Here is a 22,950-nt window from a genome sequence, read left to right as displayed (position 1 = left end):
GCAAGAGACCTCTGGGATCGCATCGATATATGCGCTCTGCAGGAAACTCGGTGGTATGGTAGCAAGAACGCAACATAGAACGCGAATGCGGTAAAACTGGCTATAAACTTCTATACTTTGGAACTCAAACACCGCCACCTCTGTAAACTTCCGTGAAGTCATTAAAAAAGTCTAGCAATTTGATGACCAGTTGATGACGCTTTCTATTATTTCAGCTGGCAGCACAATTCATTTATTATTGATACAAAGACCTGTAGCGTCACTGATAACAATGCCGTCCCCTATGACATCATCGCACCTCAACATCGGCCATTCATTGCTGTGTTCTGATACCAAATTATTCATCAACCGAAATACTTAGCTTTCTAATACACGATGGTCAAATCAAGGTCCGTGAAAAAAAACACCTCTACCATAAGGTTCTTGCCATTAAAACGCGTGCTAGTTCGTAAATTCGTAAGAATATCAACTGGGAAATAAAGAAAACGATAAACGTTTCTTGAGCAGGCCATTACAAACATCTTAACGTTACACTAGGCAATCAGGACAGTGACAGAAGCCTGTATGAACTTATCAAAAGTCAACACCGACGAATACCCAACATAGAAACTTCTATTGTGCCAATAACAAGAATGGTACTTTATTTACAGAGCCGGAAATACTTTGAGCAGATTTCAACTCAAGAATTTGCTCAGCCATGGCTTCCACAAGCATTGCCGGCATGTCGAGCAACTCCACCTATGAACGCCACAAAAGTTGGAGGATTTCTGCACCCAACTTGGAATTGTCATGTAATAACTATTTTGCTGATCGAATAGCAGTTATTTTAAATGGACCACCGGGGAATACTGGTGAGCATTGGACTACCATTAAAAACAGTCAGTGCTGCTTAAGAAGTTGGCTACTTCTGAAAAACGTGTTACGGGATCTGGGTGATTTAAAAAATGTGGATACGAATCAATGAACGTAGAGGATTGAAGGCCCCATTAATTGCTGTGAGTGGAAGCGAGAGTGGCGCGCTCGAGCTCCGACACCATGACAAATCTCGGGAAGTCCAAACTAGGCTGTGTCGTGACAGAGTAAATTTATTATTGCGCTGCTCAGGGTGGCTAAATGATTTCACATCTCGAAAAAACATGAAGGTAGTTGATTTGATCAAGTATATCTTGTTTATCCCCCTCTTTCACAATAGCCAGACAGCGTAACCAAACTCTAGGTATCTATCCTTCCATAGCAATGTTAAAGAAGAGTGACTGCCCTACACTTGAAAGAGGAGTAAAGAGGAGACATATTTCGCTGTGCTACTGGAAATACTTAGAACTAGAGTTGGGCGAAATCATAATCATAATTATGATTAAGAAGACGAGGCAGACCCTGCCTAAGATAGAGCGATGGCGTAGGTCAGGACGCCAGACAGCTTTTAGGGATATCGAATTGGTGGACCTCAACGCAAAACCGGTATGTCTGGAGTTCCTTATTAAGGCAGGCCTAGACCGGATACCGGTTGTTGCGCCGTTGATGATGATGATGATGATTATGATTGCGATTATAATCAAAAATGAGCGAGATTTTGTGGTTACACGATTGTAATCATAATCACAGGCCATAATTACGATTGCAATCATATAATCATGAAATCGTAATCACCATAATCATAATCATGGGATCATACAAAATAATCGTAGTTACTATTATTGCTTACTGGTTTATAGACATTTTAACTAAAAATATTATTACATATATGGTCATTCCGTCAGTAAAGGTTCAATTTATATGTTTTGACTGATAAGTAACAGCTATGTAGATATTGAAGTAGGTTTGAAAGGTTTTGTAATTTCCTTATGAATTGTGTATAAATAACATGGATGTTTCTGGACTGGGCATATTAAAAAATCTGGAAGATGTTTACGAAGGAATGTTGGAGCAATGCTTCCGCCTTCGTTTCTGTAGGGATATCGTGAACAGGATTACCGTCTTAAAACAATCATATTGTTTTGGGTGGAGCGGTTGTGCCCAGTGACAGGCTTACAGCTGGAAAGGTCAGGGTAGGTTTTGTTTGTTTCTTCTGTGAGTATATTTGAGTGCAGAACTATCCCATTTGTACGTAGCTCGTAATATATATATGTATTTGTCATGTCAGACTACTCACTTTAGTGTGATATTGATATTTAGTATTTTGGGTTACAGTAAATTTACACGGTAAAGACAACTTTGAACTACTGTAACTTTGTCAGTAATAGTATGATTTTGCTCAAAGTTGGAAATAACATGCTTCATACTATAATCTATATTACTAAAACTATATTACTATAACTCTAGGATAAACTCGATGGGGTTTCTACTCAATTTCATCAAAAATATAGTAATATACTACTATTAACTTAATTTGAGCAGATATCGATATGGAGAGTACTTTAAGGCGTGGACATCATATAGAGGCAGCTTCATGATTTCATAATTAGATTGGGTAGTTTCTGAGAATGAGTCCGTTAAACCCCTCGCACTCCTCGCCCCTCCAACAAATGTCGAAACTAAGGCTGGCATCGAGAAGTACTAATCAAAACCTTTTATTTGATACCCAACGTGACTACATTCGGTGAGAAAAAATTGTACACCCCCCTTTTACATGTATGAGGACCCTGTTCTTAATCTCAACGTAGAAAGATGTTGCTTACTGCATGTCTGAGCTTTCACAATTCCCACCTTCTCGCCAAATTTCGTGTCAATCGATATAGCCGTGTCTGAGAAAAGTGCGTGTGCCAAGCAGACAGACATTGAATCGATTTTGTTTGCAAAACAAAAATGACTTCATTATTATTACATCACTAACATTGTAGTGATCATTACAACAAGATTCGGCAATTACGGGTATTGTTGCAATACAAAAATATATTAATGCACATTTCAATTCATCATTTCGGCTTGCTGTGATTACATTCGTAGATATGTATATGCCTACAAACTACAAAGTGGAAACAATCCGTCAAGCTACACATATAGAGGTCCCGAAATGGGGATGCGGTCGATTGCTTTCAATTTATGGGCATATATATACAAAAATATCTACGAGCCGGTGCGTAGCAAGCCGATTTGGTGAGTTGGAATACGCACAAGAATACCAATATTCCCAATTCATAAACGTACATATATATATATATGGTGTATTTCGTAAGTAGCCATTGTCGTGATGTACGGTTCATATGGGAAAATTTATTTAACATAAACACTCATATGTCTGTCTGATGTCTCGAGACAAAAACAGACATTTGGCTGACACAAGTACATATGCTTGTCTGTTACCGAGGTTTACCAGAAACGACATTTGTCTAGAACTGACACAGGCGTTTGTACAATAGTGTTTTAATGCGTGTATCCTGCCAATACAATACCCAATATTCCGTCGTATTGTGCCGAATGGGTGTTAGCCTCAAAAATGTTCCAAATTAAATTCTAAAGATCTAAATAACATAGCAAAAGCAACCTCCAAAATAATGCTCCATACCAATCCCAAAAGTACAAATTTTTCATCAGTAATAACTAGATTGTAAAGGTGTCCTCACCCAACAATAAATACCCCCCCCCCCCCCCCTCCAATTCAGAAACGACCCACTAACTGCATTTGCTGTAATTACCTTCACTCCCTTCTACTATTGCAAATAATGAAATTGCAATCAGAATTCTAAGTTACAAGAAGATTATGCACTGGCCACCGCCCCTCCCGAGCCCTGTAAAAATACCAAAACGTGATCAGAGCCTATTCAGAAATTTAACACCTGTTATGCGATTACATATCCTATCCTGTCTAGCGATCCCTTATGGCTGATGAAAAATATTGTTTACTCCACACTACTCAAAGAAACCATCAAAATCACCGATCATCGAAAGCCATCCTTAATAGCATTTCTTCAAACTTATCTCAGCTGAAAGTCATACAAATGAAACGCAGAGAGCGTTCGCCTGTTCACTCGGGATATTTCCTAATTTTTGATAGAATGTCGAAGGATCGCAGCAACGAGGAGTCTGGCAAGCGGACTCGGATTTCTATCGTCAACGACGTCAAATGCAAGGCGAAGCGATGTCGCCAGGAGTGCAAGAAGTCCTGTCCCGTCGTCCGGATGAGAAAACTCTGCATTGAAGTCACCCCCAACTCGAAGATTGCGTCGTTGTCTGAGGAACTCTGCCTTGGGTGCGGTATTTGTGTGAAGAAATGTCCCTTCGATGCTATTACCATCATCAACATCCCCAGCCACCTGGATAAACACACGACGCACCGTTACTCAAAGAATTCATTCAAGTTGCATCGACTACCCATTCCGCGTCCCGGAGAAGTGCTAGGACTTGTAGGTCAAAACGGTGTTGGCAAATCGACCGCCTTGAAAATTTTAGCTGGCAAGCAGAAACCGAATTTGGGGCGTTACATTGACCCGCCAGATTGGACGGAAATCCTCGCCTACTTCAGAGGGTCCGAACTGCAAAACTACTTCACAAAAATCCTAGAGGATCACTTGAGGGCGCTCATTAAACCCCAGTATATGGATCAGATTCCAAGAGCTGTTAAGGGCTCTGTTGGTGCCTTACTGGACGAGCGAGATGAACGAAAAAATCAGGAAGAAATCTGTGAAATGCTGGATTTGAAGCATATATGCGACAGAGAGGTTGCGCATTGTCTGGTGGAGAATTACAGCGTTTCACGTATGCTATGGTGTGCATTCAAAACGGCGACATATTCATGTTTGAGGAGCCTTCCGTCTTATTTGGATGTCAAACAGCGATTGAACGCTGCCTTGATTATTCGGCATTTAATTCATCCTGATAAGTTCATTATCGTAGTCGAGCACGATCTGTCGGTTCTGGATTATCTGTCTGATTTTATTTGTTGCTTGTACGGTCTTCCTGGTTGCTATAGTGTTGTTACTATGCCGTTCTCTGTTCGAGAAGGTATCAACATTTTCCTAGACGGTTTCGTACTAACTGAAAACATGAGGTTCCGAACAGAATCTTTAACATTCAAGGTCTCAGAATCTGCCACTGAAGAAGAAGTCAAACGAATGAATCACTACGATTTTCCGAGAATGTCGAAAACGTTAGGTTCATTCCAGCTCACCGTTGAAGAAGGACATTTCAGTGATTCTGAAATTTTGGTACTGCTCGGAAAGAACGGAACCAAAAGAACAACGTTCATTAGAATGTTAGCCGGTAATGTAGAGACCGACGCGGCACCCGGTGACCGCCCGATGTTGCACATTTCGTACAAACCACAGAAGATTTCACCAAAAACCCAAGGAAATGTTAGGCATTTATTACACGAAAAGATTCGTGACGCTTATGTACATCCGCAGTTTATTGCTGATGTGATGAAACCAATGAAGATTGAGGAAATTATGGACCAAGAAGTGCAAAATCTGTCCGGAGGAGAATTGCAAAGAGTTGCATTGGTGTTTTGTTTGGGCAAACCTGCCGACATGTGCTTGATTGACGAGCCTTTGGCCTACTTGGATTCCGAACAGCGTCTTGTTGCCTCTAAAGTTATCAAACAGTACATTTTATATGCAAAGAAAACCGGGTTCATGGTAGAGCACGATTTCATCATGGCTACTTACTTGGCTGATCGTGTTATTGTCCTGGAGGGAAAGCCGTCTGTTAAGACCACTGCACATACTTCCCAATCGCTTCTTAACGGAATGAATCGTTTCCTTGAGCTCCTGGGCATCAGTTTCCGACGAGATCCTAATAATTTCCGTCCACGAATCAATAACAATTCATCCGTGAAGGATATTGAACAAAAGCGAGCTGGGAAATATTTCTTTTTGGAAGATGAAAGCTTGGCTTGTCGCAATCTCCTGCGTGCACGTGTGTGTCGAGCTGCAATAGAAGTGGAATGAAAAAGGAAAACTAATTTACGCGCAAAGATTTATAAGCAGGTTTATGTTCAACCTATCGGATCCGAGGATAACGGCTATATAGACTTTTATATAAGTGTAATAATAATATTTTATTTGATCTCTATGTCCAAAAATATGTCTACTCTACTCAGCACAAGACTATTGCCGACCAATAAATCATCTATTGTGCATGTCAGTATGTATACACGCATGGATTACTAGTGAAGTTGAAGAGGCATCTGGATTACGATAATTTATTTCCACTTTTGGCTATAATGGAGAATTCGCAGTTTTTTTGGTCGAAAAGCAAAACGTCAATAATCATTTCCTAACTTCTGTTATTTTCCATTTTGAAAATCAACGCCTACTCCGCCACGAAGAACACCGGTGGTGGCATCCGTCAGTCGAATAAAGGGAGTCATCCCCTGTGAAGGCCATTTTTTTGGCTTTTTTTAGAATTTTTTTGTGAAGAATTGGATAAAGATACGAATTTTTCACCATAGATTTATTAATATCTTGAGCGTACATAGTAATTTTTCCAGCCCGATCACATGGTTTGTTATTGAAATACAGAGCAATTTATACACCCATCTCCCAAAAAGGTTTTTTCTGCTGCCACGCTAGAAGGCGCTGTGATCGTTTTAAAGAAAAAAAAGTAAACGGCATTTTAATGTAAAGACTTAACTACAGTCCGCAAACTAGGATTATTAAAAAATATAAAAAAATAGCTAAATTTTTAATGCCGTGCTAAAGTTTTTTTGTGAATTTTTGGTGTTTTTTCACGGCTTCTTCAATGAATAAAAGAAACTACTGAATGAATCGCAATTATCCTAGTTTGCGGACCGTAGAAATATGTTCTGAATAAGTCGTGAAAATTTCAAAGAATAATAAAATAAATTTCGAATGCTGTTAACCCCGCTGCGCCACGTAAATATACCCTTTATTAAAAAACAGGATAAGGTAATTGGATCTGAAAATGCAAGAAGATTATGATTACATGAATGCAATCACAATTACAAGAACTTGATTATAATTACAATCACGTAATTATGAAATTCGCGATCATAATCACGTAATCATGATTATGATTTTGCCCAACTCTGCTTAGAAGCCATCTAAAAATCAAATAGATCGAAAGTGAAAACGTTTCTGCATATTTTTCAACCAAATCGCCTCCAATCCACCCCACCGAACATTCTCAAATGCAGGCGCTTAAATAAAACAACAAAGTCGTTACTTTCATGCTTTATTCTTCGTCATCTCCTCATTGATAATTTATAAACTGCGTTCTTTAAACATATTTCGAACTCTAAATGTAATCATATCATTACCTCTCGTTTCTTTTTCCGAAGAGTATATTTTTCTTTTTTTTTTTATTATTTAAACAAGAGTATAAATTTAATAAGTTTTCATAGTTCCGTAATTATTTTTTTTTGTCTAATTAATTCGCGTGTTTCAAACTTGTCTCATTGTCTTATTATAATGTATGTACTTATATCCGTAACATAGTGGAAAATAACTAAACATTATTATGCACAAAAATGTAATAGCAAACTGCAAATGCAAAAAAAACTTAAGTTACTAGAACAGAGCAAACAAACTGTTACACACGCTGTAACCTCCTTTAACATTTCTTAGTTTTAAATATTTTTTTTGTTTATTTTGATCTGTTGTATTTTGTTTACTTACTTATATATTTGTTTTGCATTTTATATTATTTGTCTGTACTTTGTATATATATATATAAACGATAGTGCAAGTTGTCTTTGTTTCTATGTAGGCACGAAACCAATTTGGAAAGAGTTATGAGGCGTATTTAGGGCGATGTATCCCGGAGTGATTTGTAAACAGAAGATTAGAGTGGAAAATGCTTTTCTTTTTGTATTACTCGTAAGCAGCTTTTGATATTAGCGGGACTTAAAATGCTTTAATAAATAATGCATAATGCTCTTGACTCAGTTCAATGGGCGCCTAACATATTTTGCAGGTTACAGAGCAACATTATGAAACTTTTGGCTGTTTGAGATTACTTCAATAATGGGGAGAACATTCATTCTGAGGTAGCTACATATTTCAGTGTATTGCTTGGCGAACAACTATTAAGAACAGAAATTACATATAACAGGGAAACAATTGTAGATCATTTAATGGTTTTTGCAGTCTGCACCCGGCGTTGAAAAGCTGCGACAGACAAGCCCCATTGGTAGTGTTACAATTAATGAAAAAGTAGGCATCCATATGAAACGGATCAGCACTTCCCATCTTCCAGAGCTACTGAAGCCTGTTCTAGTCTTACTTGTCCCCCAGCCAATATTTCTTTTTTTTTTAAATTTCGGGTCGTATTTTTAGCCATTTCCCTTCACGACTGACCCTCTCCTCCAGGAATTTTAAGGTTACCTTCCCATCTAATATGAAGAAATTAACACAAATTGAAGATAATGAAACCTTTGGAAGATAGCATAAATTGTGATCGGTTAATGTATTCCACCCTAACTTCGGTTTTGTACAAGAATCGGAATGTAACGAGTACTTCAAGATTCACTAATTGTTAATTCCTGGAGAAGAATATATGACGAGAAAGGGGGAATCAGCACCAGTGATGATTTGTAAAATGGTTGCAGCTTTTTTCCAATGAAACAAATTTAAATGGGGCTTAACAGTGCAATGAAAGTGGAAGGGAAATGCGTTTATAAATATTATGCAGACACAGCCATGAGAATGCAAAAATCTCTTTACGGGTGAATGTTCATTTGATAATATGGAAGCCAAGTAGAGGAAAACACCAATGGAATTTTTCGGCTCATCACTATCAACTTACAAAATTTTAAGGTAGAAAAACTTTTCCATCTCTCTTTCCCCAGCAATATAAAATCGCAATTTTGATTGAACCAAATAAATTTATTTCCAATTGCTTTCTCCTTCACCCGCCAGTTCTGTCAAGATGTTGTTTTCGTACAGAACAGCATGTCCGTTTCGTGGCACAACAATCAGGATTGAAATTGAGAACATAGTGACAAATTCTACTCTAAAATTACGTTGACTCTATTGTATACATTAAAAATAATCTAAAGTATGTAATTTCCTTAACCATCTATCGCCGACTTCTCTCAGTGCTTGGTCGCCAATTGAAAACTTGATACCGTACCAAAAACGTATGGCGAGCGACTGAACGTAGAAAAACAAAATACAATTAAATCTAATCAGTTTGAAATGGATATCGACCTTAGTATTACTGTATCATTATTCAGCTATAAATTATCGCAATATTTTTTTTACACTTTTGCTTATAAATATGAATCCGCACTATTCGAAATGAAAAAAGTGTATTTAGATGGAAACAAAGGGACGAAAGCGGATTGAAAATAAACACATGTAAATTTAACTCTAATTTTATTACAAGCGCATAAATGAAATTCCACGTTAGTTATCTCCATTTCGTGAAATGAGTTTTCTTCAGACTTTTGTGGATTCTGCTCCTAGTTATCAAGTTTGGATTGAAACTCCCGCTCTCGACTGATAGTCCTCCGATTTCAAGACAATATAATACAATTCCAAGAAAAACTGTTATGTTTCGACGTCCCTTACATAACATTGGTAATTACAATCAGCGTATCAATGTTTATTTCACGTAAACTATATATAATCATACAAATAATGCACTAGAAATAAAAAGTCAAATAAAATGGAGATAAAGAACAAGAAACAACGGTATATACTCCTAAATTAAGTCGTTCGACAACAAATTGTTTGGACAACAAACCGGGCTTTCATGAACAATGATTTCAGCTACTTCTCGGATGGTTTCACGTTGTTGCTTTCAACTATACGCTTTCTTGTTGTGGTTGTTTGTTTTCTTTTAAGTCGATATAATCTTAGCTCTATAAATGATCTTTTTCAATATATTCTTGTAATAATTATAATAATAAACTAAAAGTAAAATATTTGCTATTTGAAAATTCAAAAAGGAGAAAAAAATACGAAGAAATAGAGTAAACCGAAATTTGTAGTGTTATTTGATTGATGTACGTTTGTTGTTTGTTATTGGAATTAAATATCCTCTCTTGATATAGTTGTAGTAAAGTATTAATAGTTTGATGATTTGTCCTTAATGACGATACTGATGACAAAATGATTCGCGACTAGCAACAGTAACGCCATTGCTGATCCAATTACGACAGATCTAATTGCAAGGAGAAGCAAAAACAGTAAATTAGCGCAACCGAATTCTGACAATTTTCAGCAAAAACGTAGAGAACGAACAAGATTTATACTTACAACTCGGCGCGGCTTCGTATCGCCTTTGTATCTGATCGTATGTGAATTTCACAAATGCATCGTATTGTTCCGCTAATTTTGTTGTTAGGACAGCATCATATTGTTCACGCAGAGCTTCTTCTCTTTCTTTGAGCATTCGCTCGCAAATTAATTGCACCTGAAGGAGAGAATACATAAAGATATAATCTTTTACGTGGATTGTTTCAGTATTAATTGGTTTGTCTACAACTACAGATCTGGTAACAGAAGATCTACAGTCTGTCAAGTAAGAGCGTGGTCAACTTCACCGACAGGTAATGGAAGATTTCGCTCTAATTCCTTCGCGAGCCGATAGAGGGAAGCTTTGTGCTTGATGCATTGTCAACAAAGATTCAGTTATCGTTGATCTTTTGAAAGAGAATCACGTTAAACGCCATGAGTGCTAAGTACGCGTCGCGCTACGAGGCTGCGTTCCTTTGCATCCACCCGAAAGGTCCCAAAATGTCGCAATCAGCGGCTGCTAAATATATAAGAAAGTCGAAGGCATTTGTACAGAAGTGACTAAAAATGTCGATGATTTACCAGAACGTGGCTCGACTTCCACCAATAGGCTTGTTCAGCGGACCGTAAAACATGGAATAAAGGTGCATCTTTGGGGCTGCTTCTCAAAGCAGGGATTCGGCACTTTGCACCTCTTTACTGGCAACCTAAATGCCGAGAAAATAATAAAAATCTACAAAAAGGCTTTACTGCCATCTGCCAAACGATGGTTCATCACAAGAAATGAAGATTGGATTCTGCAGGAGGACAACGATCCTAAACACCGCAGCAAGGTCTGTACTTAGTGGAAGACTCAATCTGGCATCGTTACATTGGATTGGCCGTCGCAGTCGCCCGATGCAAACCCTATTGAAAATGTGTGGGCATATATTAAACGGAAGCTTCGCGGAAGACGCACATACACTTTCAAGCAGTTGTCTTACGAAATTCGTCGGATCTGGAGATTCTTGCCACTAGAATACGCCGTCAAATTAGTAGAAAGCATGCCTCGGAGATGCCAGGCAATTATCGACGCCGGTGGTGACTGGACACATTATTGACCGAATTGCATCATTGTTTGGAATGTGTACAATGAATATGAAAGTTTCATCAAATAAATTTTTTTATAAATTAACACGACCACGCTCTTACTTGACCGACTGTAACTAACCACAATATCAAGGACACTATACTATCATCTAATGCCCTATGTATTTTTTTTCAAATTCGTCTTTCGCTATGATCACAACTGTCGAAAGTCAGTTACCGACAAGACCAAGTAGTATTTCGCGGGAGTATTCAGTTTCCTACCGGATGCATCTTTAGAAACAAAGAAATTTCTCCAGTGGGAAACGGAGGGGTAGTTTAGTTTAGTTTAGTTTACTGGGGGAAGCTGCCGCTCCGGGTACTCAGGACATTGTTAGGCCCATTGTACTATCCTCGTAAATCGCCTATTCAATGGCTTCCCGCCTACGGCGTTCTCTCCCTCCAAAGGCAGAGAGTGTGCATATTTTTCATTGAAGAAAACCTTGACAAGGTGTCTTCTTCCGAGATCTGAGCAGGCCGGAGAGCTGCATAAAAAGTACAGGGCCGCGTCCTCCTCCTCCTCACATTGGCTGCACATAGCCGAAACCACAGCAGTGCCCCGTTAAAAGCCCTACTAGGGCTTTCATGCCCCACTTCTGAAGGCACAACAAAAATGCTTTAGTGGCTCTGGCCTCTTTCACAAGGGTTTTCGCCTGCCGGCAAGAGTCCAAATTTCTCCACTCGGCTGCCTGAATCCTTGCAATTTCACCCTTCAGACTAGACTTGACAGTAAATGGTCGGATTCCAAGAGCTGATTCTGGCCCCATAATTGTCGATCCAGACCCTCGGTGAGCCAGTCTGTCAGCCTCCTCATTACCAGCGATGTTAGAGTGTCCCGGCACCCACATCAGGAATATTTCGTTCAGTCAGCTAAATTTCAACAGCACCTGATGACAACTCCACACCAACTGGCTTCATATGTCGTTGCTATTTAGTGCTGATAATGCCGACCGTCGGAACAGATTCGAATGGTGCGACCCCTCCATATTTGTCGCAGACATTCTTCTGCTGCCATTGAAATGGCATATATCTCCGCCTGAAATATAGTCATTTTTCCGAGGGGTCGGGCCAGTTCTATAATCGGATTCTCCGAGAACACCCCTGCGCCCGATCCGCCCTCCATGACTGATCCGTCGGTGGAGATTATTAAGTCTGTAATCTGAAAAAACTCATGGCCATTTGTCGACCATTCTTCTCTTTCGGTGATTACGACAGTGTATGTCCTTTCAAAGACGAATCTGGAAACCATATGATCGGTCGGCATCAGGGCTACCTGATGTTTGTCAAGGAATTTCCAAATAGACGCATGACTGTGTGATTGGCCGCATTTCCACGCCCCAATGTTATCGAGCCTTTATACGTCATTGGCTGCTTTCCGTTTCACCTCCAAGTCAATGGGGGGTAAATTTAGGATAGCTTCAAGTGCCGCAGTCAGCGTAGTACTCATTGCTCCAGTAATACTTGGGCAACCAAGTCTCTGAATCTGCGTTAGCAGCTTCCTGCTGTTAGTAAAGTTCAGTCTTGGCAGACGATGTATGCATACATCAAAATGGGTTTTATTATGGACGTATACATCCAGTATACCCGTTTTGGTGAAAATCCCCAAGTCTTAGCTATCCCATTCCTACAGCACCAGAGCGATTGCAGATTTGCAAAATTTCTGATATTGCTTCCACATTAACTTAAGAGTCGAAATGTACTCCTAAATACTTGATTGTTTGTGCCAGCTGGATTTCCGCCCCTGCTATGGTAGGTAGCGTATAGCTGCCTCACCTGACGTTCCTAGTGAACATAACTAGTTCAGTCTTCCTAGCATTCACCGTGAGTCCATTGCGGAGGCACCAACTGTGAATTTCATGCAGAGTTGCACTCAAGCAGTCACATACTGTGTCAGCAAACTTGCCGGTAATTATTACGACTAGGTCGTCCGCAAATATTTGCACGAAGACTTTTTTGTCCTCCAGAAGCCACAGCAGGGTATCCATTACCAAGAGCCATAACAGCGAGGAGAGAACCCCTCCGAGTGGGCAGCCCCTAAGACATTCTGCTTCAATAGACTTCTGGTCGACCGATATGTGGATTTTTCTCCACTCTAGCATGTGAGGATCCAATTTATCAGCAGCGGTTCGATTCCATGCTGTCTTGCCGCGAATAAGAGATAATGGAAGGCACCTTCAATGGCTATGAATTCGCCAAGGCAACATCATTTTTTCAATTTTTGCCGTAATCTCATGGGGTGCTGTATCCGCAGATTTGCCTTTTTGGTAGGCATTTTGTCTATGGTGAAGTGGCCACTTAGGAATGTATGTATTCCTTATGAACCGATCTACTAGCCTTTCTAGCCCTTTTAGTAGAAAGGACGTTAGAAACCTTTCGCATCTATGTAGGTGGGTTTCCCTGGTTTGGGAATGAATAGCATCTTTACATCACGCCATTTAATTGGAATATAAGCATGTGCTAGGCATGCGCGATATATATTCCGAATATGTAGATCCAGGGCATCCATTCCCTCTATTACTAGCGCAGGAATGATGCCGTCCGGACCTGCAGACTTGTATCTATGGAACCAGTTAAATGCCCATTTTACTCGCTCCATTGATACTACTTTGCATGCCAGAACGGACGGGTAAGTGAGAGATAACAATCCTCTCGTGGACCAAATCCGACAAGGGGAAGACGTCCCTCAATTAGGATTTGTATAGGAACCAGGAACACCCCCTCGGATTGGACTTATCAAAAGGTTATGGATTTGGCAACGGAAAAAGACTGTTCATTTGTCACCGTGCGACCTCTATGCGGAAGAGGAAGTGTACGGGAACTTCTACATTGGGTTCCAGGTTTAAGCTCAACATCCGTCAAGTTAATGACCACACCTTGCATATTAGAAAAAAACGGACGGCTACAATGAATTTAGAGTAAAACTATTCTGCTGGTCCCACAGATTAAACACATCAAAGAATCGCTGCAATTTCGTGTTAAACTGAAGCTTTTCCCTGTTTGGCCTATCAACTAGTGCGGGCGATAATTTTCACCTCGGTCCAGTTTTTTTCTCCATACACCTCTACACATATAGGAGTGACACCGGGCACAGATCAAATCTTCAAGTTGATAACCAAAGGCAAATGAACATTTTTACCAGAAGAAGAACTCTAGATAAAAGATTAAAACGATAGATGTATAAGAACTTATAGATTTGAGGATGCCCAGAATACCCATTCGAGTTGAATATTGATAACCACCAAAGCAAAGTCATTTCAAAAACCCTGAAACTAGCGAAATTTAACCATACGTTCCCCTGCCGGTACGTGCCTACTGCGCTAACCAGGCTCGGCAATATGAGTGTGGTCCTTTGGATACTTTAGTCTCTTACAATGGGGAAAGACGAAGCAAATGGATTTGAGCTACTGAATTATTGAGATAGCAATTGTTGTGCATTTTCCGGTGGTTCACCCTGACTTCGTCCTCTAATCTCGAACGAAAATTGAACAGCCGCATTTCCCCTTTATTGAACTGTTTTGATTTTACCTTGTACTACTACTGGCCCAATACTTTTCATTCTTCCTTCACTTTGGAAATGTCATTATTACAATTCCTGGAGCCTGCCGAACACATAGGGATTGGGAGTCGTCGTTTTGTTAGCAATAAAATGGTGAAGTGGGTTGGAAAATTCGAAAATTAAAAGATCGTTTATTATAAATACTATACTAAATGTGTTGAGAGGGTTGTGGTAAGAGCAATGTTTATCTATAAAATTTTAGTATGATGGTCATAGTAAAGCAGGGGAGGAATTATCCCGATTTCAAAGACCCGCCTGGCTAAGCAATATAAAGTTCTTCAAGGAGAGTTGGAATTCATAGAAAGACAACCCTTTGTGACCTTAAATATTATAATAATCATAATAATAATCGTTCTTGCAACGATCCAATTGGATCAGGGGTTTGAAGTGTGTTAAAGCACTTCATCCAAGACCGTAACAGTACACTGTAGGAGGAAATGTGGTCAGCATTGCACTTGTCCGAGCTTATTAGCCTGATTTGTTACTTATTCACACGATATCCAGTCACGATAACAAATTTTTCTCCCACTAGTGAGATTTGAACCGCGACCTATCGCTGGGACAGCCCGACGCTATAACCGCTCGAGCCATCCGCATACTAGATATTTATTTCAGTCATTAAAGCCGAAAATCCCGCGCGCCTTCCGAATTCTTTCAGTCAAGATTGATTGACATGAAATTTGGGGTGGGGATAGAGGGTGGCATAAGAAATAAAAGTTATATAGCGTACATTTATGTGAGATATAAATATGTGTCCAGTTTCGGAAAGTACTAATTGAGCCCTTTCATTTGATACTCCACATGGCCACATTCTGTGAAAAAAAATTGCACCCTCCATTCACATGTGGAAGGGTTTCAAGCCAAACCTGTTTTCACACACACATGTATTTTGGAAGATCTTCATCAAGATCCATTCCCAATTTTCTCATTTGTGTAGGATTGCAAGCCTGTGTACTGCTGTCAAAACGGTTAGAGGCAACCATGTTGAGACAGTTCTGTTCCCAGGGCTTAGTTACAGTCATCGTACAATATCAGGTTAATGGCGAGAGGGAAAACACCCTATGATTGTTTGCATTCTCCATCGACGCAAGAACTAAGGGTTCTGGTAGCACATGCAGAACCAAGTGGTCTCGGGCTCTTAATAGGTTGCCTGCCTGGTCCCATGACTGCAAACGTAAGGTGTGCCCCTACGTTCGTGGGACCGAGAAGAAGCGAAGTAAATGACCTAACACTCTGTACTTCAAAAGTGTTAAGAGTTGATTACATACCGGCGGGTGCTAGACGAGATCTCACTGTCAGATCACTGACACTTAGAATTCAATCTGACTATTACGGGCGAACAGTCTGCAATACAAAGACGAAATCCTAGGAATACGGATTGGACAAAGTTCAATGAACTTCTTGGCAATAAAGTACAGCTCCCTAGACGACTAAGAACTCCTTTGGCGCTTGAAGATGAATTGAAAACTCTGAACTGCACACACACTGCAAAAGCAATAAGAACGAAACTGGTTAAACTTCTGGAACTCACAGCGTAAATATAAGGCTGTGCAGAATCCTTAAAAAAGATGACTCGGCCAAGTTAGACTCTCTTAGAAAATCACGAGCTCCAGACTGGAATCAGTACAGACCCTCCTGGAAGTACACCATCCGAAAAAACAGGTGAGAGAAGTGGTAGGGGGAAAATTGACGGTTCTCGCAACCCCTTCAACACACAAATGCTGCAAGGTGAACTGGAACACTGCGAAAGCGGTTGTCACCTATGAAAAGGTGTGAGCTACTATACTGTCCTTTGAACATTTCAAATCACCTGGACGGCAACTATCCAGCAATGCTGCTGCGCTTAGACCCATTACTGAGATTTTTTTTTTCCAGCAAGTCTTGCTTTCGGCTATGTGCCTACCTCTTAGCAGCAGGTAGAGATTCTCTTCATACCGAAGCCTGGAAAAGATGACTATTCTAATCCAAAGAACTTCAAGACAGATCAGCTTGACTTCATTCTTGCTAAAAGGTTTGAAAGGCACTTAGGTCGCACCCACTTAATGAAAACCAACATGCTTAGCAGCGTGGGAAGTCCTGTGAATCTGCTCTTCATTCTTTGATTTCAAAAATAGAGGATGCAACTCTGAAGGGTGAATACGAGATGGGGGTGTTCGTGGACATTGAAGGGGCGTTTGACTGTGCGCCTTTTCAAAAATTGTGATGCCGCCAGAGCGCATGGTGATGATGATGCTTTAAGTGGATCCATGCTATGCTAACGGAGAGATTGCTGTGTGCCCAAGAGGTGTGCTGTCGCCACTTCTGTGGAGTATGCTGATCAACTCACTACTATGTGCACTGCAAAATTTGCAAATACACGCTCAAGCTTATGCTGATGAGGTGGCTGTCCGTGCCGCTGATCTGATAAGACAGTTGGTGCCTCAGGCATTGTCTTTCAGTTAATCCAAATAAAACCACAATGGTATTATTCACAAAAAGAAGAAAACTGGATGGACTTTGCCTCCCAAAAATGAAGGGTACAACCTTTCCAAGCTTCCGAAGAAGGAAATATCTGGGAGTCAGTCTAGATAAAAAGCTTCTGTTGAACAAGCATGTTGAGGTAAAGTTGAAGCCAACAACACAGCTTATAGACTATGAGAACGGTCCTTTGCCTCGATATATGGGAGTTAGCCGTCATGTGGTAATATACGTGTGATATACGTTGCTATCATTAGGCATTCTTACACTGGCTTTCGTTTCTCGCGTCCCCATACATCTGTTTGGTAGAAGATATGAAGTTATCCTGAAGCGTAGAAAGAACTGGGAAGTCGCAAAAGAATGCGCGGCGGGATGTACGAAAGTTTTCTACATCGATGGCTCAAAAACAGAACAGGGTTCTGGAGCCGCAGTCTACCCCTCGAATAAAAACGAGAAGTGGGCTTTTCCTTTAGGACAATATGCAACCGTTTTTCAAGCCGAAGTATATGCGTTCCTAAGAGCGGCAAAGTGGATGATTGACGAATGGTTGAACGGCAGGCGGATCGCAATCTGCAATGATAGCCAGGCTGCATTGAGGGCGTTGAGTAGCCATTTGGTCACATCAAAAATTGATCAGGAATGCAGAAACAATTTGACCTCCATCTCTAGGTTCAATACGGTGGAACTACTCTGGGTACCTGGTCACTGTGGCGTAGAGGAAAATGCAATCTCGGATGCTTTAGCAAGAGGGTTCAACCTCGTCCATGGGACTGGAACCAGTAGCAGCATTGGCTAAGGTTGTCTTCAAAAACTGGGAACAAGCCTCCCACAATGGCAGATGCCAGAGCCTAAATGCTGCTAGACACACCAAACTTTTCCTGTCAGAATCGAACATGTGTACCGCAAAGTTAATCCTGTCGAAAAGCAGGAGTATTGTAGGCATTCTCACAGGCCATAATTCGCTAGTTGGACATATGTTCAGAATAGGAATTATTCAAGATTGATAAATGTCCCTCCTGCAGTGAGAAAGCGGAATCCACGGAGCATTTCCTATGTGAATTCTCCGCCTATGGACGCATCAGATCTTCGATCCCGATGTTCTCCAGTTACGACGGGTAACATCACATCCACTAACATAAATCCTGTGATACGTTAACGAATCCGGGATATTCCGTTAGATGGGGGTGTCAAGTACAATAAGCCACCGCGGCCTGAGTGCTCAGATGGCCAAGTTGCCTAACAGAATATTTTGTAGTGTTGCGCGTCATTTCCATATAACGAATTCACTGACTTCTACGATTTTTCAGTTTTGGTTTCAATCCACCTGTTGAAATGTCAAAACATGCAATTGTTTGCAGTCGGCTGCCGTGTAGTATAGGCATATCGCGTCGCGACAGTTGTGCTGAATGCAGTATCGTGTCGCGTAGCGTAAAGATACGACCCCATCTACGCTACGCGACGCGGCCACACAACTGCACTGCCTGTGGCAATATTTTCTTTATGACTTTGTAGACCGTAAAACACACTTGAGCAATACTGCGCGAGGTGACATTCAACCAAGCGACATGACACGGCCGAGTTGCCTGACAGAGAATATTTTGCAATGTCATGTGTCATTTCCATATAAGGGACTCAGTTGAATGTTACAATTTTTCAGTTTTGGTTTGAGTTCACCTGTTAAAATGTCAAAATGTGTAGTTGCTTGCAGTTGTCTAGTGAAATATGTCAATGCCGCGGCGATTGTGCTGAATGTAATGTCGTGTCGCGTAGCATAGTGTAAATGGGGTCGTACCTTAAACGTACGTACACATCAACGCTACGCGGCACTACATTCTGCCCAACTGTCGCGACGAGATATGCGCCTATTTCACTAGCGCGATAGCTAACTGCCTATTTTGGCATTTTAACAAAACTGACAATATCAGAGCAATCCACTGACTGTATTATATGGAAATGGCATGCGACACTGCAAAATATTCTCTGCTATGCAGCTCAGCTGCGTCGCTCAGAGTCGCTTAAGTATGCATTGCTGTCTACAAAACGATATAAGGATATATTGACGTACGGTGCAGTTTAAAACTGCGTCGAGTAGCATAAACGCAGTTGTATCTTAAAACAAGCTTCTTAATCTAGCGGGTATGCTAGCTAGTCATGTGCAAAGAAGTATTAGACGCGTTCAATTTTCTTGAGAATAAAGGTTTTTTAATACAAAAGGATAAGGAAATTGACCACGCTAATTAGTCACCACTAAAGCATGCAAGTGTGCTAAAATGTTTTTGCACTAGATTTCAATAAGATTTGGCTCTACCACGCCCCGCACATGCTTCATTATATGAAAATCATCGTGTCTAACCATGCATACTACCCTACATTGGAAATTACGACAAAGACAAGATATGCATCTGTGCACATTCTCCTATAAGAGAAAGGATACTGAAGCGTTAAATTTGCATATTATCAACTGAACTCTAGCTTGATACCATCAAATGACCTCTAGTCGTAAAACGGAGCAAGTTGTAGTAAAATATTAGGTTTTTAATAACAAAGAACATTTTTCATTTGCGGTGTCCGACAATGAAACTTAGAATGTATCTAGCCCAGGAGTCATAAAAACAGGATATGCCACCATCCTTCAACTGGGTTTACATCATAACAACCTTTGCCAACGAACGAGTGTACTTTATTTATAATCGACCCTCGCGATTGAAATTAAAATTAAAAATCAAATATGATAACGAGTGATTTCAATTTTCTAGTCGAGCTCTGCAAACACGACCCCATTAAAACTGTATTTCCTACCATCGGAAACAAGATTCTCAATTATCACTACCAATTCCCTAGCTCAGTAACTGCTTTTCAACAAAGAAGTTAAATCGGCTAAGTTTTCTGTTTGAATAAAGATTATCCGCGCACCCGAATTATCACAATACACAAAACAAAGCAATGAAACTCGCCTAGAGGCAAGCATTAACATTTCAATCATGGTCAGCAGCCAGCTTCGGAAGAGTTACTCAATTCGTGCAGATTTTCAAGATCATTGTCATCACATAAACGTTTTCTTTCGACACTAACCTGTTTAAATGTAAATAAAGCTTTTTCGGGATGTCTGACTAAGCTTGGGGGACTGTCTGGACGCCGTGGGCTGTCGGGTCCCATTTCCGATCCGCTCGATTCTGAGTCCTGCATACGCTCCAACGCCGAGGAGGAAAGTGGAAGTTGCTTACGTCTATGCAATCTGATGATTTCTTCCCGAATGTTTTGTGCCATTTTATCTTGAATGAGAAAATCTGGTCAGCGCGTGGAGCCACACAACCAAGTCAACAAGGATTTACTCACCTGGGGAGATTTTGCCCACTGATGTGTCCGCAAAGGGAGATTGGTGTGGTTCCACCATAAGGCGACTGTTGCTATTGTGTGACGGCGATCCGGGCTGGTTAGAGCCCGACGAAGGCCCCGGCGACGTATTTCCTGAATTCCCAAATGGATTACATCTGCGCCGTTTGGTCGGACGCTGGTTTATCGCCTCCCAATCCAAAGACCGTTTCAAAGTTGCACACGCCATTGTCAAGTATCACGTCCAGCAACGCTATCCTCTGTGAAATTGCGCTACACTAGAAGAAAAGGCCGAAATCAGGTTTTGCTCCTTCTCGCTCTCTACGCTGTTCGCACGTATACACAAGGGACTCGATCCTTTTTTGTCCGTTTCTGACTTTCTTCGGAGGTCTCTTGTGTAGCCAAAACAGTTCAATAGACAGCTAGCCAGTTACCAACTGACAAAAGGAAAACAACAAAAAAGAACCGCCTCTCCCACTCTAACGACCGGGATCGCCTATTGGGAACTCACTCACGCAACACACACACACTCGCCAAACGCTGGCGCATCGAATTAAAACTTCAACTTCAATCAAAAATCGAGCAAAAAACTTAATTACAATCCAACTTTTTTAATCTCTTATCGATCCCAATCTGTCGCCTGGCTTTTGTGCGAGTATTCTATTCAAATCACATTCGTCACGCATCCACAAAGTCGTAAAACTAGCAGAAAAGCTCACCAAACTCCTCCAACTCGCAGTTATAGCTGTCCTGGCTCTTATTCCCGAGTTTCGCTTTCACTATAATGTACACGCGATAAAAATATTGCAGTTTTTTCACAGCCTATTTTGGGGAAAATGTGGCGACGAACAGGCAACTCACGCGTTCTTTTTCACAATGATCTCATAATTATTTACTTTTCAACCACAAGCGGTCCACGCGCGCATCCACACACAGCTTAATCGATAGAACAAAACACATATGATAGGAAAAATTAGAAGGCCACCGATTTTCTCAGTTTTTTAGGGTAAAATTTGTCAGAAATTCTTCAACGCACTGAGTAGCTCGCGACGTTTTTGACTCCGTCCACAAACTTTTCAAAATGGCTGAGCACTCGCACGGGCGACCAACCTCGTCGGAATTCCGAAACGCACACACACATAGCAATTTGTCGATGCGAGACTGCACACAGCATTCGAAATCGAAGAAAATTCGTCTCGAATTTCAGAAGTTTTAATTTGGTAGTGGAATGTTGGCAGTACTGATTATCGGACAAATTTGGATTTGAAAAGAAATGGTTTTTTTTGTATGATGTGTCCTCACGGGGAACAATGGCTGAAAGACATTCCTTTGGGGTATGTATTGAACTGAATAAATGGTCCCCGAATTGTTCTAAAAAACAACCTCTATCTTGCAAGCCCAGTAAATATAATTAATCATAAGTTTTTAATCGAATATTTGAGAAAATATCCCGCCCTAAGCAAAGAATCATTCTCTTTCAAATTTTTAGTTTCAAAGGGCTTTATTATTATTATTTAAGTTTCTTTGAGAGGCCATACAGTTAGGTTTGTACTTTAACGCTGTTTGGAACCATTTTTAGTATACCTGGAAACTACCAGTTTGAGGGAGAAAGGATTGGAAATTGGCGGCAGTCGCCTCCCTTAGAAAGTTATGGCGCCTTAAAGTGGGTGTCTGGTGTCAAGCATGTAGAGTTTGAATTGTCAGTCCGAACGCCGGAAGGGGCGAAGGCGACAAAACGCGTCCCCTTCCCGCTTTAAAAGTTATGGCATGTGAAAGTGGATCTATTTTTATATTATACTTGTAAAGTTGGGTTTTCAACTCTATCCCCGAAGGGAGTGTATGAGGAGGGAACGAGATATCCCTTCTCCAATCACAGCCTCCATCAAAATCATGAATTTCATAAAAAAAAAATATAAATTTTCAAGACAGATTCAACCTCCCCTGCTTTTATATCATTCCACTTAAGACAAGCTGGTCGAGATCAACTTTGCTGTGAAAAGAGAGAAGAACATTATCTGCATAGACAATGTGACATCTGCTGGGTGTTCAATGTCCTGGGTGACTGTGTCCATGACAAGAACAAAGGACGGGAGAGCGCTTCTTTGATGAACATAGGTACATGGAGCAGTTTCGATATATATACCTACCACATTACTTTTCGCATCCCGGTAGAGCAATTTAATCCAGCACACCAGCTCCGCTAGCAGTAAGCGATGTCAATGATTCCAAATGAGTTTGTGTGGCGCGCGGTCAAATGCATTTTCTATATCCAGACATTCAATACAGAGAGGGCGATACTTTTCACGATGTTTATCCATGAGTAACTGAGTGTATTGCGACTGC

General features: G+C 40.7%; 1 protein-coding gene and 1 pseudogene across 3 annotated transcripts; one reads left to right on the top strand and one right to left on the bottom strand.

The window, feature by feature from the left end:
* The first annotated feature begins 3,946 nt into the window (after window positions 1–3,946).
* Window positions 3,947–5,882, top strand: LOC119648587 (annotated as a pseudogene).
* A 2,877-nt stretch (window positions 5,883–8,759) lies between these two features.
* Window positions 8,760–21,731, bottom strand: LOC119647630 (akirin). 3 transcript variants are annotated; one of them, XR_005248912.1, is made up of 5 exons: window positions 20,611–20,836; window positions 20,347–20,546; window positions 10,158–10,314; window positions 9,599–10,062; window positions 8,760–9,541 (listed from the first exon to the last, which is right to left on the bottom strand). XR_005248912.1 is itself a non-coding variant. In XM_038048685.1 (5 exons), the coding sequence occupies exons 2-5, from the start codon at window positions 20,834–20,836 to the stop codon at window positions 10,052–10,054; spliced, it is 594 nt and encodes a 197-aa protein (XP_037904613.1). In that variant the 5' UTR covers window positions 20,837–20,885; window positions 21,327–21,731; the 3' UTR covers window positions 8,760–10,051. The 3 variants fall into 3 exon arrangements, 2 of the variants coding, with proteins under 2 accessions (XP_037904613.1, XP_037904614.1); XM_038048685.1 differs by adding an exon at window positions 21,327–21,731 and having other exon boundaries at window positions 8,760–10,062; window positions 20,611–20,885; XM_038048686.1 differs by adding an exon at window positions 20,944–21,281 and having other exon boundaries at window positions 8,760–10,062; window positions 20,611–20,885.
* Between the last annotated feature and the right edge of the window lie 1,219 nt (window positions 21,732–22,950).

The sequence above is a fragment of the Hermetia illucens genome, chromosome 2 (genome assembly GCF_905115235.1).
Source record: "Hermetia illucens chromosome 2, iHerIll2.2.curated.20191125, whole genome shotgun sequence".
Taxonomy (NCBI): Eukaryota; Metazoa; Arthropoda; class Insecta; order Diptera; family Stratiomyidae; genus Hermetia; species Hermetia illucens.
This window is presented reverse-complemented; position numbering and strand designations above follow the sequence as displayed.

Coding starts and splice junctions, on each gene's coding strand:
- LOC119647630 (XM_038048685.1), bottom strand. CDS start 20,836: ATGGCGTGTGCAACTTTGAAACGGTCTTTGGATTGGGAGGCGATAAAC. Junction 20,547..20,610: donor AGTGGGCAAAATCTCCCCAG/GTGAGTAAATCC, acceptor TTCTCATTCAAG/ATAAAATGGCACAAAACATT. Junction 10,315..20,346: donor CTTTATTTACATTTAAACAG/GTTAGTGTCGAA, acceptor TCTCTCCTTCAG/GTGCAATTAATTTGCGAGCG.